This window comes from Trachemys scripta, chromosome 16 (genome assembly GCF_013100865.1).
Source record: "Trachemys scripta elegans isolate TJP31775 chromosome 16, CAS_Tse_1.0, whole genome shotgun sequence".
In the NCBI taxonomy this organism is placed as follows: domain Eukaryota; kingdom Metazoa; phylum Chordata; order Testudines; family Emydidae; genus Trachemys; species Trachemys scripta.
Window position 1 is genome coordinate 26,238,788 of NC_048313.1, and position 16,582 is coordinate 26,255,369.

The window sequence follows — 16,582 nt, forward strand, 5'->3', positions numbered from 1 at the left end:
GACAAGGGTGTCCAGCCCCAAAGGGATCAGGCCCTAGAAGAACAAGCCTTCCACCATTTTGTTTTGGTTTCGCTGTCTGTCAAAGCATTGACACCTCAGGTCCACTGTAGAGCCCCATGAGGCGGTGAGTTTACCTTAATTGTTTGGTCCCGATAGTTGTAGAGAATAGCCCGGATTTCCACCTGCTCATTCCTCACTACAGAGTAGGGCAGCCGGAGGTCGATGAAAAAATCTTTCATTACTGTTATCTCATAGGGGTCAGCCACACAGATCCCTGCAATAGGAAAAGACCCAGGGTCAGAGACAGGGGGGCTGATACTTTAGTCCTGAAACGTGTCTGTCGCCTCGATTGTTCCATCTCACTGTGATGTTTCCAAGGCCCATTGTGGCCTGGGGTCTTTTCCCCATTAGCTTTTCTGCCTGTTCTCTGGAGAGCTTGTGGTGTTCCTCACCTTTGGTCTCTGAAAGGCTCACAGCCAGGACTTCCCAGGTGGTGATGGAATCCTTCAGGAAAATAGGCACCGTTTTGGAAGAAATTCTACATGGAAAGAGAAAGACAGAGTCTTTTACAGAAGGAAGGAGCTAGGACTCATGGACATTCCCCAGCTAAAGGTCTAGACCAAAGGTGGGCAAAGTACAGCCCGCGGGCCACATCTGGCCCACGGGACCCTCCTCCCTAGCCCCTAAGCTCTTGGCCTGGGAGGCTAGCCCCTGGCCCCTCCCTTGCTGTTACCCCTCACCTGCAGCCTCAGCTCACTGCTTCATCGGTGCAATGCTCTGGGTGGCGAGGCTGCAACCTCTTGCCGGGCAGCGCAGCTGTAGAGCCGGCCTGACCCGGTGCTCTGTGATGCACAGTGGTGTGGCTGGCTCCAGTCGGATGGTGTGGCTGCCTGTCCTGGTGCTCTAGGCGGCACGACTGTAACACCAGCAGCCACCGGTGCTCCAGTAAGGTAAGGGGGCAGGGAGCGGGGGGAGGGAGGGGTTGGATAGAGGGCAGGGGAGTTTGGGGTGGTGGTCAGGGGACAGGAGTGTGGATAGGGGTCGGGGTGGTCAGAGGGCGGGGAACAGGGGGGTTGAATGGGGGTAGGGGTCCCGGGGGGGGCAGTTAGAAAGGAGAGGGAGGTTGGATGGGGTGGCGGGGGTCAGTCAGGGGCAGGGAGTCTGGGGGCAGTCAGGGGTGGATGGGTCCCGGGGGGGGCCATCAGGGGACAGGGAACGGTGAGGTTGGATGGGGCAGGAGACCTGGGGGGGTCATCAGGGGGCGAGAAACAGGGGCAGTCGGATAGGGGCCGGGGGCCGGGCCACGTCTAGCTGTTTGGGGAGGCACAGCCTCCCATATCTGGCTCTCCATGCAATTTCAGGAACCCGATGTGGCCCTCAGGCCAAAAGGTTTGCCCGCCCCTGGTCAAGATCCTTCTATCTTAGGACTGAAGTCCATGGTAAAGCCTTCTTCACCCAACCACTGAACTATAGAGCCATCTCTGGGGAGGAACTCAGCGGTCCAAGTTCTGCACCAGCCACAGGACACAACCTGTTTTAAAAGTTTCCAGGGTAGGGATATTAATTCTAGTGTCCCGGTCTAATTCCAAGCAGGGGAATTATATTCCATTCCAGTGGAGAGGGGCCTGACCCATCGCTTCATTTACCTTTTTTTTTTAAATAAAAAGGTTCAGCCATCCAATTAGAAAGCACCATCAATATCACGTGTCTCAGTAACCCAATAACACACCCAGAATAACAAACAGAAATGAGGAACAGGATAAAAGGCCAACACTAAACAGCCAGACACCCAGGGCCGTCGGGGGGGGGGGGGGGGGGCAAGGGGGGCAATTTGCCCCAGGCCTCGGGCCCCACAGGGGCCCCCACAATAATTTTTCGGGGGCCCTGGAGCGGGGTCCTTCACTCGCTCTGGGGGCCCCAGAAAAATCTCGCGGGGCCCAGGCCCCCAGAGCTTCTTCCGCTCCGGGTCTTCGGCGGCAATTCAGCGGCAGGGGGTCCTTCCGCTCCGGGACCCGCCGCCGAAGTGCCCCTTGAATCCTCTGGGCAGCCCTGCAGACACCTACATCCTATTCTAGCACCTAAATCAGCAGCCTGGTTTTTCATTAGGGCTGAAGCCAGGGGATACCGCTCGCTGCCCAGCACCTCTGGAAGTTGGGCCAGTTCTTTTAGGTACCTAAATACGGGCTCAAAACTGGAGTAACTGAATTAAATTCTCTGGTCTCTGTTATACAGGAGGTGAGACTAGATGATCTAATGGCCCCTTCTGGCCTTAAGATCTAGGAGTGACTCTATGAATATGGATCGGCTGCTGAATGCTGGCCCTAATTCATGACAAATACTCCACCCGGCTCCACTGGGGATCTTGCTGTGGAGAGACACTGACTTGAGTGGGAGCTACACCATACCACGTCTGAATGTGGCCCTTTGATGAATGGGAGTGACACGGCCACGTGCTCTTACCCCAGTTCATTTGGTCGCTCATTCAGCTGCTCCACTTGCCACAACCAGCTCTCTGGAAACTGGCTCCTTGAGGTGATATCTTCGTCAGACATGAAATCTTCATCCAAGTCACCTGGGAAGTCAAATCACAGACCGTCTGGCTCTGCAGTGACATTGATTGGGATGGGGCAAACCTGAAAGGATTCGAGGGTGGGCCTCCTCTAGAACTGACCTGAAAGCATCCCTGATTTGACCTATGTTGCCAAGTTTTGATGCTGCCAGCTCAGAAGAGCATGAATTGGAGTGTGGTTGAACGGCTGGAGGGGAAGCCACAGGCTTCTTCTCCTCTCCATGTCTGCCTTGCTGTTCCCCCATGAGGTAGCCTTTTCTGGGCTCCTATAACACTGGTATAAGCCACTGGCTCAGTGCTACATGTGCGCCCTCTAGTGGATATTCTGCAAAGGGTAAGAGCCTACTACTATTTCTAGCTAGGGGAGTTACCCCTTTAGCTCAAGTGGTAGAGGACTGTGCTTTAGAAACAAAGGTTAAACCTAAGCGGCACCCTCTGAAGAGGTTATTACCCTGACTCATCTGGGTCCCCATATCAACATGGTGCAACACTAATAGGATTGCTGCCACTGCATTTATGTCCATCTCCCCCCGGGGGGGATCCCCGGGGGGGATCTGTGAACATGAGCAGGGTTGGTTCATGTGGCGTGGTCTTATTTCTCTAACAATTCCCCCAGTCTTGCTCCTCTGAGTGATATTGAAATCCTGATACTTGCTTCTTGCAAGTTCCAGGTGGAGCTCCCGTTGCAGCTTGTCCCGTATGGTCTTGATATAATTGCAGCAGTCGAGGAAGGTCTTCTTGCATTCATCCGTATCCAGGATGTACCCAACCCGCTTCTCGCAAGTGTGCCCCATGGGGTTCTCGTGCATCCCGTCTTCACAGCATTTCTTCAGCTTCCGGTCCTGGTAATCTGCCGCTAAAATGTATAAGCCAGAAGGTCAATCCTACCAAGCTTCTTCTAGTCCTCACTCTCTCATTAATTTACTAATGGACAAGGCCAAAGAAGGAACATAGGAACTGGCACTCTGCTCAGTGGTTTGAGCATTGGCCTACTAAACCCAGGATTGTGAGTTCAGTCCCTTAAGGGGGCCACTTAGGGATCTGGGGCAAAATCAGTACTTGGTCCTGCTAATGAAGGCAAGGGGCTGGACTCAATGACCTTTCAAGGTCCCTTCCAGTTCTAGGAGATAGGATATCTCCATAAATTTAACCCAGTATCTTGTCACTAGTACCAGCAACTTCAGAGAAAGGTGCAAGAAACCGCATAGTGGAATAACCTGCCCACAGAGAAGTTTCTTCCTGACCCCAATCAGAGGTTGGCTCATCCCTGAAGCATGAGGATGTATAGCTCTTCTTAAAAAATCCTATCCTATGGAATGGTGAACATCCTCCTTTTCCATGTAAATGGCTCATCCTTTTCTGAATCCTGCTAGGCTCTTGGCCTCAATACAATCCTGTGGTGGTGAGCACTATGAGTTAATTATGAAAATAGTTCCTTTTATAAATTCTTAATTAGAAACCATTCAGTTGGGTTGAGTGTCTCCTTGTGCTTATATGGGTAATGTAACAATGTACCTGTTGTTGTTATTTGAATTGTAGTAGCACTTTGGGTCCCCAGTCATGGCCCAGAATCCCACAGTGCTGGGGGCTTTACCAACACAGAACAAAGAGATGGTCCGTGCCCCAAAGAGCAATTTACCATTCATTATTTTCTATACCTCTATAAATTGACCAGTTCCAATCTTCCTCATATGGAAGTCTATCCAGACTCCCTCATCTCATGTTACAAGAAATGCAGCTGGCAGGAGGCTGTAGCAGGGTGAAACTGGTCACACTAGGGAATCACATTCCTGCTTTGCATGCTTGCTTTGACCAAGGACAGCAAACCCCCTGATTAGTACCTACTTTTCATTGCCTTATACTCAATGAGCTGAACGGAGCGACGCCGGCGTTTTGCTGGCTGAGGACACTCTGGATCTGCAGAAGGAAGTGAGAAACACAAAATGAAAACCCACCCACCGAGTGAGGCCCTACACTCAACTTGCTGCCATGTCTCTGTCTGAATGTAACAGGGTAACTTTCGAACACCGCATCCGGTCAATTCCCAAATTTCCGAGAATGGTCTAGGCCTCAATGAGCGGAATCCCGTTGATTTAGGGGGAAATCAGAAAACCAGAAAAGCCATTTTGGCATAACATATTGCTCCTTCCTGTCCCAGCCACATAAGAGCTGTTGGGCAGATGCTCAGCCAGCCAGGGCAACCAGAAAGAGAGGAGAGTGAAGGAGGCTTCATTCCTTCCTCCTTCCTAGCGCGCTGCCTCCAAAAGCCTGCAGCCTGGGACAGAGAGATTCAGAGAGAAGCACCAGCCATCTGCCTGTCCCTTCCAGGCCAGGGGGAAGAAAGATACTTTGGAAATGGAAGAAACCCAGTGGTCTAGAAGAGAAACTCTTTGAATCCCCTCCTCGAAACCATCCCATCCTTAAAATTAATCCCTCTTTTAATAGGTGGGGGGCCAGTGGGAATTCATGAACTTATTCTCATCCCTGACGGTAACCCCAACATTTCCATTCCTAGGCCGTTCCAGTGGGATTTGCCCTGCTAGACTGATGTCCCTACCCCGGGCTCACGCCGTAGGTTTCTGTGCCTTGCTTTGCTGACTCTTTCCTCCCTTCCTCCAACGCTCATGGCGACCGTTCAGCTCTATAGAGTGATACCTGTTCTCTGGACTGTGGAAATCCTATTGCTCGTCTCCAGGGCCAGTCCAGCATCCGCAAATACCCCCAGATTGTTCTTTCCACTGCCAGCCGTACAGCCAATGTCACTCTTCTCCACGGAGTCCCAGATCTGTGGGGTGCAAACACAATGGTTGAGAGATTATTGTTAACAATGGTACCTCCCATTTATACGGTGCCATCCAGCATGATCCCAAAGCATTATACAGGCTGTGACCAGATTCTGGTTTCAGGTACAACCGTGCAATCTGCAGTAACTCCACTGACTTCCTTTGACTAGCTCCGTGTTTGCAGCAGTGTAAATGAAAGCAAAAACTGTAAGTAAACGATTTATTGCAACTCAGTCCCCACTGAAATGCGGCCATCTCTGGGATGGAGCACAACAGCCATTCTGCACCAGCAACACAACCGATTTTAGGAGGAGAAAGAAAGAATTATGCAGCCAGTTGAACCCAGACAGAGGAGGATGTTAGGCAGAGAGACATTAAATACCCAAGTTAGAATTCAGCCAGAACACCCGGGGCCTGACCCTTGTGGAAAGGGTCACAGGACATTTAATGACCAGAACCTCTGTTTGATATGTCAGCTGACAAATGGCAGTTTCAGTAGCATTGCATCCCCTAGAACCTTGATAGGGCCCGGGGACCAGCGCTGACTCAGAAGAAAGCCACCCTCTGTTGAGTCACTAACACTTTTCCCTGCAGCACAGCACCCACTAATGTTGCACTCGGGCATTGGGTTCAGCACTGACTGGGAGGTGACAGCACCCCCTGCTGAGCCCCCACTCCACTCAATGCAGCACAGTGCCCCCTAGTGCCGCATTGGGACATTGGGTTCAGCTCTGACTGGGGAGGGAGAGCGCCCCCTCCTGAGCACATCCCCACTCCCTGATGTACAGCACCACCATGGGCACTGGGGTGAGAACTGCCTCTGAAGAGAGAGCGCCCCCTACTGCATCACCCACACAGTTCCCTGCAGCCCAGCACCATCTGGGTCAACAGTGTCCAAAGGGCAGGGTGTCCTTTAGTGTGTGCAGAACAGCTCCCTGCAGTACCCTGGGTTTCACGGGGTGTCTCCCAGCTAAGTACTGACCTGGCCCGGCCCAGCTCAGTTAAAGTACAGTGGAGCTCACACCCCAAGCAGCAGGTCTGCAAACAAATGGCTCACTTTGCTTTGGGGCATAGAGCAAGGATAAGAGCCGAGCTGCATTTCCCGCTATAAAACATCACAAGTTACAACCAACATCTTTCATGCCCCACCTTAGATTGTGTAATTTTGTGTTTTTTGTTCAGAACGTAGACCCCTTTGTCCACGGCCACCAGGCCGACATAAGCTTTGTAGTCTCCTTCCAGCTTGAGTTTCATTGGAGTTCCCGGCTCATGGATTCTCCTGTCTTCGTTGCTGGCTCCTTTCACCACTAGCTGTATGAAAGAGAGTGAAGGGAGAGGTTTTGTTTTAAAGCAGAGGGAGCAGCTAAGAACCTGTCCTTTGCAAAACATAGGAGAAAAGGACGTCAGACCTCATGTTCCTTGAGCATCCAAAAGCCTGGTTCTGATCTCAGGGGCAGCTGTGTAAATCTGGAGTAGCTCCACTGACTTCAGTGCTGTTACTCCATATTTATGCTGGTGTAAACTGAGAGCAGAATTGGACCCAATGTCCATGAGGTCCCATTGTTCCAGCCATGATGAAAAGGTGACTTTGTCCCTCAGGCAGCCCTGGGAAATCTACAAAAAGTTTGAACTGTAACGGATCTCCTCCGTGGGCCCAATTCTGATCTCACACTGATGTAAATCAGGAGCAATTAACTGGAGTTACAGCAGCTCAGCATTGTAGTTACATCACAGTCAGGTCCCCTATAGGCATTTGGAGTCACATCTGCTGAATTCATGGGTCAAAAATAAGCATCTTACTGCTGTTAGCCCCAAAGAGCCAGCCCAGCCCTGGGAGAGAGAGCTGGAATCAATTCTGACTTTCCACATTATCAGCGAAATGGCTAATTATGGTGCAGATACAAAGCCAGATACTCAGCTGGCGCAAGTCAGTAGAGCTCCATCCACTTCAATCCAAAATCCACAGAGTCTTTATTGCTGAGCTAGAAGGAACCACAGCTTGACTCCCGTACCCCAGAGTGGGTTGACAGCATTGGCTTGTGGGGGCTTGTGAACATCTTTGTATGTGTAAACTGACCAAATCTGATTCAGGATTTGCTGGGAGACAGTCAATGAGCAGCCCCACAGTGCCATTTTTAGGGTCCCTTTTGAGAGTTCGTTGGCACTTTCAGGCTAGGAAAAACTCCCTCGTAATGACACCTTCATTGGAATGAACATGTAGAAGGCCAACTTGAATATCCACCTACCGTTCCCATGCAAGTGTCCTGGATGTCCAGCCAGACCGAGTCTGCTACAATCTCCGAATTTCCTACTTGGTAGTAAGCCACGATGCGGAATGAAGGGACGAGGTCTGGAGTGATGGGCAGGGACATGGTCACCAGATTTTGTCCCACCTGCCTGTCCTGTCTCCCTACACGAATGATCTTCCCTTTATTCAGGATCTAACAGGGAAACATGAGATGTGGATTGTTAAAGGCCACAAGGGTTAGCACAATGGGTGATTCAGATTCCATCCACCTGTGTTCTACAAGTAAGAGACGGTCACTTGCAACTTTTCACATGAGCATTTACATCTGAGCGGAGAGAGGAAAATAGGCTAAAATCCATGTGTTGCAGGAATAGGCTTTAGATCCAGTGTTGCTAATATTCACCAAATCTGATTCCCAAATCTGAGTACTGTTTATGTTTCACCAACAGAGACCACCCCTCCTTTCCCCCATCCCACTCACCAAATATACTTCATATCCGCGTTATATGGCAACTTTATTATTTGATTGTCCATCTCTAAAAATAACAGAGTTGACCTTCTACTCTGCGTTGAAAAAGTCGCAGTGCAGTCTAGTGTTCAGAACAGGGAACTGAGACCTGGGACTCCTGGGTTCCATCCCCAGCTCTCAGAGGAAATATGCTCTAGTGAGTGCACGGGGAGGAGTCAGGACTCCTGGTTCCATCCGCACATCGAAGAGGAAGTATGGTTTAGCAGCGAGTGCAGAGGGATGGTTGTTAGGACTCCTGGGTTCTGTCTCCAGCTCCTGGAGGAAGTGGGCTCTATTGATTATCACAGGGCCTGGAATCAGTAACCAGAAGTGGATAAGAGGTCGTCCCCATGACTGACATTATTTCATTCACACTGCGACAGGGTGCTGGGAAAAGGCTTCCAGCTTCAGTCCTCTGTCATGCCCACTCCTCATTAGGGGAACAAATTAGAGCAGACTGGAGTAACCTGGCCCTAATTGGAGAGGTGGAGACAGCTGCTACTAATTAGACTGTGGATGCATAAAAGTCTCAGGGGAAGGAAGCCAGGGGAGAGCAGGAGAAAAGGAAAAAGGTAGGGAATGAAAGCAGGGAGGTAGCTCCCCCTCCCTCCTGCCTGCAGACAGTGAGCGTTACCTGTACGTGGTGAAACAGTGGTGGGAACAAGCCTGAGAATAAAGTGCACCAGTAGTTACTAAACCCAGGGTCTCAGAGTGACTTTATGAACCTAGCAGAGGCAAAAGCCAAGGGGACCCTGCCACACTCTGCTACACAGACACACAATGAATATACTGCCTGACTGGGAAGAATTCTCTGCTATAGGTTCTCCTTACATGCAGCGGAACTATTAAAGGACAGATGGAAACTCAGATGATGCCTAAGTTCCAGGAGATCCCAGGACCCAGGGACGCAGCACTTACTATGTAGGTGAAATACCGGATCTGGTTCAGAACAGCTGGATTGTTGCTCTTCAGGTGGAAATTCACAGGTAAGTTGTCTCCAGGTTTGAGGTCAGAAGCCGTCACCGCCAGATGGAGATAGTTTTGAGACCCTCCTTGGGACTGATAGGCTTCAGCCACCATGGACTTAGAGGCCTGGCGGTTTGCTGGGAGGTTGGGATGGGCAGTTTTTACCTGCAGGGGAGGTGGAGATAAAATCTTAGTTGAATCTGGGAGTGAGCTTAGGGTCTATAGCCCCTCACGCTGGGTCACACCATGAGTAATAGCAAAGGAAGCTTCCCTGAGACGCCATTGTTGGTGGATTCTGCTGCTAACAGCCATTCTAGGCATGACACCTCAGAGAAACGCCAAATGTCACTTTTAACTGGCCCGTCGCTTCAGCACAGTCCTGCTGGGACTCCAGATTTCTGGACTGTCAGAGAACATGTCCCTGAACAGAGGAGACTGCCTTGCCCCTTGCAGGAGGGGTGAGATGAATATGAAGAGGGACTCTCTCCTGAAGCGGCTGGACACAGATAGATCCAGTGTTCTCTCGGGCTTTGTAGCTTGAGCCTGGTGTCACCTCACAGGGTCTTCACACTAAGCAGCCATGCGCTGTCTACAGGCTCCTTTGCTGCATGGTGGGTACCTTCAGTGTGGCAAGGGGACTAAACTGGACCTGCTTATGCCCATGTCAATGTTTTCTGGGATCTCATCTTGCCTCATGATGGAGCATTGGTTACATGGTGATTGGAGCATCTCCAAAACCCAATGGCATACAGGAAACTGACCCCAGGCACAGGTGGAATGCAGAGTTCAGTTATCCTCCTGCTTAGTGCATGAGAGGGGAGTGAACGCCACCAACAGGGCATTGCCCTCGGGGTGCATATAGTACTTAGCCCAGCCTCAGTGTTTGAAGGTTACTCACCGTGATGGGAACCTGCTGCCTATCCCCGGGCATGTTTATAATCAGCTTGGCAGTTCCATCTCCCTGGGTCGACCCAGCCGACTGGAATCCTTCAGCCTGTACTGGGACACGGGGCGCTGGGGAGCCATCAGGGTTTGTGACATAGACCTGAGGGGCACGATCAAAAAGGGATGCATCAAACAAGGGGTGCAGCGCTCCCTGCATCCTAACTTCAAATCAAATCGCATGTACAGCATCTCAGGTCCATAGCCTCAAAGGTATTTAGATGCCTAACTTCCATGGATTTCAATGGGAATTAGGCATCTAAATAACTCTGAGGAATGGGGCCTCAGTGATCTGCTGTATCACACCACAAAATGCACACACATTTTAAAAACTACAAGCATACAAAAATATAAAAACCACAACTTCAACCCTGCTCCTAAATTCAGTTTACACTTTTATATACCCAGCAAAACAATATACAAAAATTAATATAATAAATTGATTCATGTAGGCCAGAGAGGAAATTAATGTCACGCTAGTCTTTTCTTGTTTTGGCCCCAGGCAAATAAGGCAACTGCCCATCTAACCAAAACAGGATCACTGCCAACAAATATTCTGCTTTTTGAGCTAATGAGGCAAAAGGCATCTGAGCCAAGATTGGAGATAGCCATTTACTTGTCAAGTGGCAATTAACACGCAGGAAGTGGATGGGAGTAGAGTTGTTTGGAGTAGTCAAGCCAGTGAGTCAAGACTTCCAAATATTTCTTGAATCTATGGAAGCTCTTTAAATAAGGGAGCCAGGGAGACATATTTGTTGCGCTAACATCCGTCGTGTCCAGTTGGTTACAAATATCTTCAACTCTGAGGTTAATTAAAGTTTTCACACTCTGACTTAGGGTATGTCTAGGCTGCAGTTGTATGCACGCCATGCTGGCTGGCTGTGGCGCTCTGTCCCCCTCTAGTGGCATCTCAATCACTTAGCGATTAATGAGTCTACTACAGACTTAGCTAAGTGCCATGTGGCTTTTAGCTTATGCAGTGGCAGCTTATGCATTTAGCTCTGGAGATCCCAGGTTCGATCCTGCTCACCGACAGACCCTGGTTGTCAGTGTTACCCAGTCACAGGGTGTGAACGCAGCTCAAGCCGATGTATCTGTAGTAAGATGAGGCCCTGAAACAAACCCTTGTATAAGAGGCCTGAGGCCTGAACTAAAGTAATGGTCGAGATTTTGCTAACATAAAGCAAAGTTAAGCTGTGAGCAAGAGGCAGGCCCTGCTCACAGAAGCTGGCAAGGAAAGGGGGGATGTTGCAAAAAGACACATACCTAAAAGGTACCAGAACACTCAGATACTTGCACATTCCACACAGATAACAAAGAACAGGCCGACCCATCCTAAAGACGGGCAAAAGGGTAACATGATCGAGAGAGTTGTTTTGTTCGAACCAACATGTACAAGGTGAGAGGCGGCACCTTACTGCGTAGAGGGGTTGTACCTTGCTACATAGAGGAGTTGCACCTCAGTACATCAGGAATGGTGTGTAACTTGTTTGTACCTGTGTATTAGAATACGTCTCTGGGGCAGTGTCTTTGTCTGGCCTAGGGGGTAGAGGAGAGTCCCGCCACTGACTGAGCCGGTCCATTGTCAGGGGGCACATATTCGTAGTATGTCCTGTAGAGACTGCTGGAAACTATTACTGTGTTTCGTTTGACAATAAACCTGGCCGGGGGCCTTCGTACCTTATCGGAGTCTGTGGTCATTGGGGGTTCTCTCAGGGTCTGTTGTGTCAGCGATCTGCGCAGAGACAGGGCAGCACACAGAGAGAACACACACACACACACAGCTGACTGTTATCAACATTAAACAGAGCAGAGCACCACACCGGTGGCGTCTGACAACAGTACCCAGGCTAGCTTTAATCTCACTAGTTTGGGTCCTGGAACGGTGAAGCCAAGGCAGCGTGAGCATCAGCGCTGGCTAGCCCCGTGAGTAATTATCCAGGGTCCAGGGTGGGCTTGTATAGCTAGCGCTGCCGCAGTTTCACTGTTCCTGGACCCAAGCTAGGTGATGGAAGCTAGTTCAGGGATGTCAGCTAGAGCTCCAGTCGCACCACGTGACTGCAGTCTAGACATACCCTTTGAGTGCTGACTAGTTCTTAAAACCCTCAATACGGTTCTTAACCCTGGTTCTTAAAACCCTCAATACGGCAGAGATCAATGGCCTTGCAAAAGCCAAGGGCGTTTTAAAGGTTTAAACCTATTACGCTGTTGCTCCAAACATAACCTTGGTAGGCGACGTAAATTCATTCCTACTCTGACACCAACCCTTACGTATTGGGCTTTGGCTGATGTAGAACATTCACCAACCTCTGTCCTACATAAATCAGCTGGGGTTTAGTTAAGAAGATCAAGTATTCTCCCCAAGAATGTATTTTGCACTACCTCTAATGACCTAAGCATAGGCGCCGACTCTGTGGGTGCTCTGGGACTGGAGCACCCACGGGGAAAAAAATAGTGGGTGTTCAGCACCCACCAGCAAGCCTCACCGATCAGCTCCTCCCCCTCCCTCCTAGTGCCTCCCTCCCAGCGCCTCCTGCCCACCGAGGATCAGTTCAACAGTGGGCAGGAGGTGCTGGGGTGGGAGGGGGAGGAGCAGGCAGGCAGAGTGGGGGCAGGAAGAGGCGGGGTTGGGCCTGGGGGAAGGAGTGGAGTGGGGGTGGGGCCTGGGACAGATGGGGGTCGAGCACCCCCGGGAAATCAGAAAGTCAGCACCTCGAACCTAAGAACTTTCCAGCCCCAAATTTCCACATGGTATAAAATTTGAGCACTCACGTTAGCCCTAAGCATTCAGAGAGCCGGTGCAATTCAATTACCCCCAGGCACACAAGAAAAACAGACAGCTACTTGCATGGATCTTACGGTTCAGCCCTTCGACTCCTTTTTATGTTTATCTCATTCACCACTGTCCCTAAAGCAAGTATCCAGATAAGAAATGGACTTAACCTGCTCATTACTGTGGTCATCAATTACTCATTTATGCACCTTTGGTCTGCAGCCAAAGATAATTGCTTCAGTTCTCTGCTAATTTATAGTCTTACGCGCCTGCTGACAGAAAAATACTAAAATCCCTTCACAAACTCTTCAACCCCGGAGGAGCGTGGGACCCCAAACCATATTCTCTGCAGACAAGAAGACTGATGCTGATTGGTTCAAAATTTTAGGAGCATAATATTTCTCCCCCTGTAATGCAGTCTAACTCGCTGGGAGAAGAATCATTCTGTCAGTGCCACTTTTGAAATTCCCCCACATCCTCCTATCCACAATGATCCCTCTGCCCCCTAGTTCTGCAAATGCCCCCCCTCTTTGGAACTCCTCACCTGTGCCCAATTCCCCTCTACCGTCAGAAAAGCCTGAAGCCCCAGCAACTAACACACAGTCCAGGGAATATCATCCCGTGGTACACGAGTGACCCCAGGGCACATTTTGGGCCAAGCCTGTAGCTGGTGCCATTCCACACCTTGTATTTGCTGTCAGCTTTTGGGCCAGACTCTGCTCTTGTCTGGTGTGATTCCATTGCATTTAGTGGAGTCGCACTGGAATTAGGTTGGTGTAACTGAGATTGGAATGTGGCCCTTTGTTTCTGGTCTAAGTTCTTATACCACCCTCATCACCCTAGTACCCATAGTTCTCTCCTCTTTATACACCTCAGGCAACAGTGGACATGATTCAGAAGAAGAGATATTACCATGAGTTCAAATGGCATCCCCGGCTTGAAGTACTTGGGTGTTTTTGTGAAGTGGATCTGATAGGGAGATGTCACAATGCTAATTCCGGTTCTCTCCGCTTCCACCATGTCGCTGCCTGCAGAGAGAAGCCATGGGTCAATTAAAACGGAGCTAGGGAATACAGGTTTTGTCCTTAAGGTCCAGAGTAAAACACAAGGAATAGGCCATGGTCAGATGTTGATTCAGTGCTGCTGATTCTTACGAGTTTATCATGAGTCTCCTGTTTTAATTCCTTGTCTTCAAGCCCCAGCTGCTAGAATCACCATATGGCATGAGAATCTCAGCTGTTGTTTAAAAGAAGAAATAAGTTTCTAACCCTCCTGGTTGCAGAGAAAAGCTTGAAAACACGTCCCAGGTGTGATCTAACGCCTCCACAGTCAGAAGGGAAAGAAAAACACGCAAAGTTTACTATTTTAAAAAAAAACTCATGATTTTTAATATGATCCCGTGATTTTGGCAGCGGGGGGAATAACTTGTGATTTTTCCATGTTAGGGGTTGGCATTACTGCAGGATGTTGACCCTAATTCTGTTCTCATGCCAGTATAAATCAGGAATAACTCCCCTGTAGTCAGCGGCACTGTAGCAGTGAAAACAGAATCAGCCCCTTTCATGCTAAAACGACTTATTTTAGCTTTTAAAGATGCAACAAGAAAGAACAAAAACAAAGTCTCTGGAGAGAGAGAGAGAGGACAGTGTGTGTGTGTGTATCTATATAATAAGATTCCAGGACTGTCATTCTGTCCATGTACCACTCTGAAGCCTAGAACGTCTGTTGCGTCTGTGTGAAGTGATGGAAGCAGCTACACAAACAAGAGAAGGGCTCTTTTTACTTACAATATCACCAGGTTCAATCGTCACCAGGATTTGAAGTCTGTTACAGGCCAATTTTTAAGTCCCCAGCCATTCTGCCTTTACCAGGCTGGTGTACAACTCCAGTAAGGCATGTGCCATGCCAAGAGTTCTAGACCATTGTGATATCAGACACAACTCAACCAACCAATCACCACCTTGACTCTACTACTAATTTGCATGCAGTAATGTCATTGGTTGTTTGGATTACTTGGTCCAATTGCCACACCCATGCAACGGCACAGGCTTTCAGTTACTAGTTTCATCTGTAACAAGCTACAGCTGCTCGGAAGAGAATGGCTGCTCCCTCTGCAGGGAAAGTTTAGAAATCATAGCTATGTAGAGCTGGAAGGGACCTCAAGGAGTCATCTAGTCCATCCCCCACACTGAGGCAGGAGTAAGTATGCCTAGATCATCCCTAAGAGCTGACCCAGAGCTCTTAGAAATGGAAAGGTTCAATGCACAGAAAACAAAGGGCCAACTGTTTCAAGCTACTTTCGCTGGTATAAATCTGGAATTACTCCAGGTGTGACACTACACCCCATATTCTTCACAGAAATATTGTTATTATATGATTATAGCATAACTAAGATGTGTTTTATGCAAGATGGGTCTTGTGAGCTATCATTGGAAAGGTTATGATTTACTGAATATGAGTATCCCATTTGTATGCCTGTATCATTGTACCTTAAGTTAGAAATATTGACTATACATCTGTACTACAAATGTGTTTGCACCTGGAGAATGCCCACAAAATGCAAACAGTCTGGCTGGCTAGCTGGATACAAGTCAATAGACTATTAGGGAGAACAATAGGACTTTGAAGAGGGTAATCTCCCATCTCCCAGGGATGCTGCAAATGGACTTGGAGTTATGGCTGCAGGGTCATGTGATTAAGTCACCTGATACTAGACTCCATAATAAAATTAGTACTTTTCCACTGGCCAGGGATGGGAATCACACTGGAAGACAAGCAACAAAGACTCCTGTGGCACCTTATAAGCTGATGTATTGGAGCTTAAGCTTTCGTGGGTGAATACATCTGTTAGTCTATAAGGTGCCACAGGACTTTGTTGCTTTTTACCGATCCAGACTAACATGGCTACCCCTCTGATACTGGAAGACAAAGGATTCCCGCTATATGTGAAACCTATTTAAGGCAGGGAAGTGAGATAATCAGGGTCGATTCTTCACTGAATCCCCGCCCCAGGTGACTGCTGTAAACACACCTAAGACTGATCAGGGGAAGACGGGACTGAACTCAGGCTAGAGTGTGTCTGGCCTGTGAAAGAAATACCTGGAGTTTGAAGCTGCAAGCAACAGCAGCTTGCCTTCAAGAAACTCTGCAATCTGCCTAAACAACCTTTAGGGTGAGAAATAACGGCTTGTAACCAGTTTCTTTAGTATCTCAGCTTATGTTGCGTTTTTGTTTTGTTTGCTGGGTAATCTGCTTTGATCTGTTTGCTATGCCTTATAATCACTTAATACCTATCTTTTCTAGTTAATAAACTTGGTTTTGTTTTCTCTAAATCCAGTTAGTGGAATTCATAACTGGGGAGCAAAAAGCTGTGCATATCGTCCTCCACATTGAGGGAGGGGGCGGATTTCAGGGCTTACGCTGTACAGTTCTCTGTGCCGTGCAAGACAGTACAATTTGGGTTTTACACTCCAGGGAGTGTGCACTTGAGTGCTAGGAAATTCCTTAGCTGAAGCCTTCCCGTGCAGTGCTGATTTCAGTGTCTGTCTTTCTGCAGCTGGGCGTGTCCCTACCTGTGTCTGTGCTGGAGGAGACTTGAGAGGGCCTGGCTCAGCAGAACAGTGTAAGGGAGCCCAGGCTGGTGGAACAGGCAGGCTCAGTGATACCCCAATACATCAGGTGGCACCCCAGGGGGGGGAGCAACCCTCACACCACGTTTACCCCAGAGCGAATGAGATCAGAATCTGGCCTGCAGCCTTTAAGATCTGCAGAACCCTACGCAGATAGGACTTTA

General features: G+C 49.2%; 1 protein-coding gene across 1 annotated transcript in view; it reads right to left on the minus strand.

The window, feature by feature from the left end:
- The window catches only part of LOC117889181 (complement C3-like), a gene marked incomplete in the record, with an annotated part of 215,325 nt that overhangs the window by 187,362 nt on the left and 11,381 nt on the right, over positions 1 to 16,582 (minus strand). Inside the window, 11 exon segments of the mRNA XM_034793066.1 lie at positions 135 to 274; positions 453 to 538; positions 2,461 to 2,572; positions 3,225 to 3,425; positions 4,415 to 4,486; positions 5,225 to 5,354; positions 6,502 to 6,663; positions 7,599 to 7,793; positions 9,027 to 9,239; positions 9,973 to 10,119; positions 13,702 to 13,817. Coding sequence (XP_034648957.1) covers positions 135 to 274; positions 453 to 538; positions 2,461 to 2,572; positions 3,225 to 3,425; positions 4,415 to 4,486; positions 5,225 to 5,354; positions 6,502 to 6,663; positions 7,599 to 7,793; positions 9,027 to 9,239; positions 9,973 to 10,119; positions 13,702 to 13,817 — 1,574 coding nt within the window.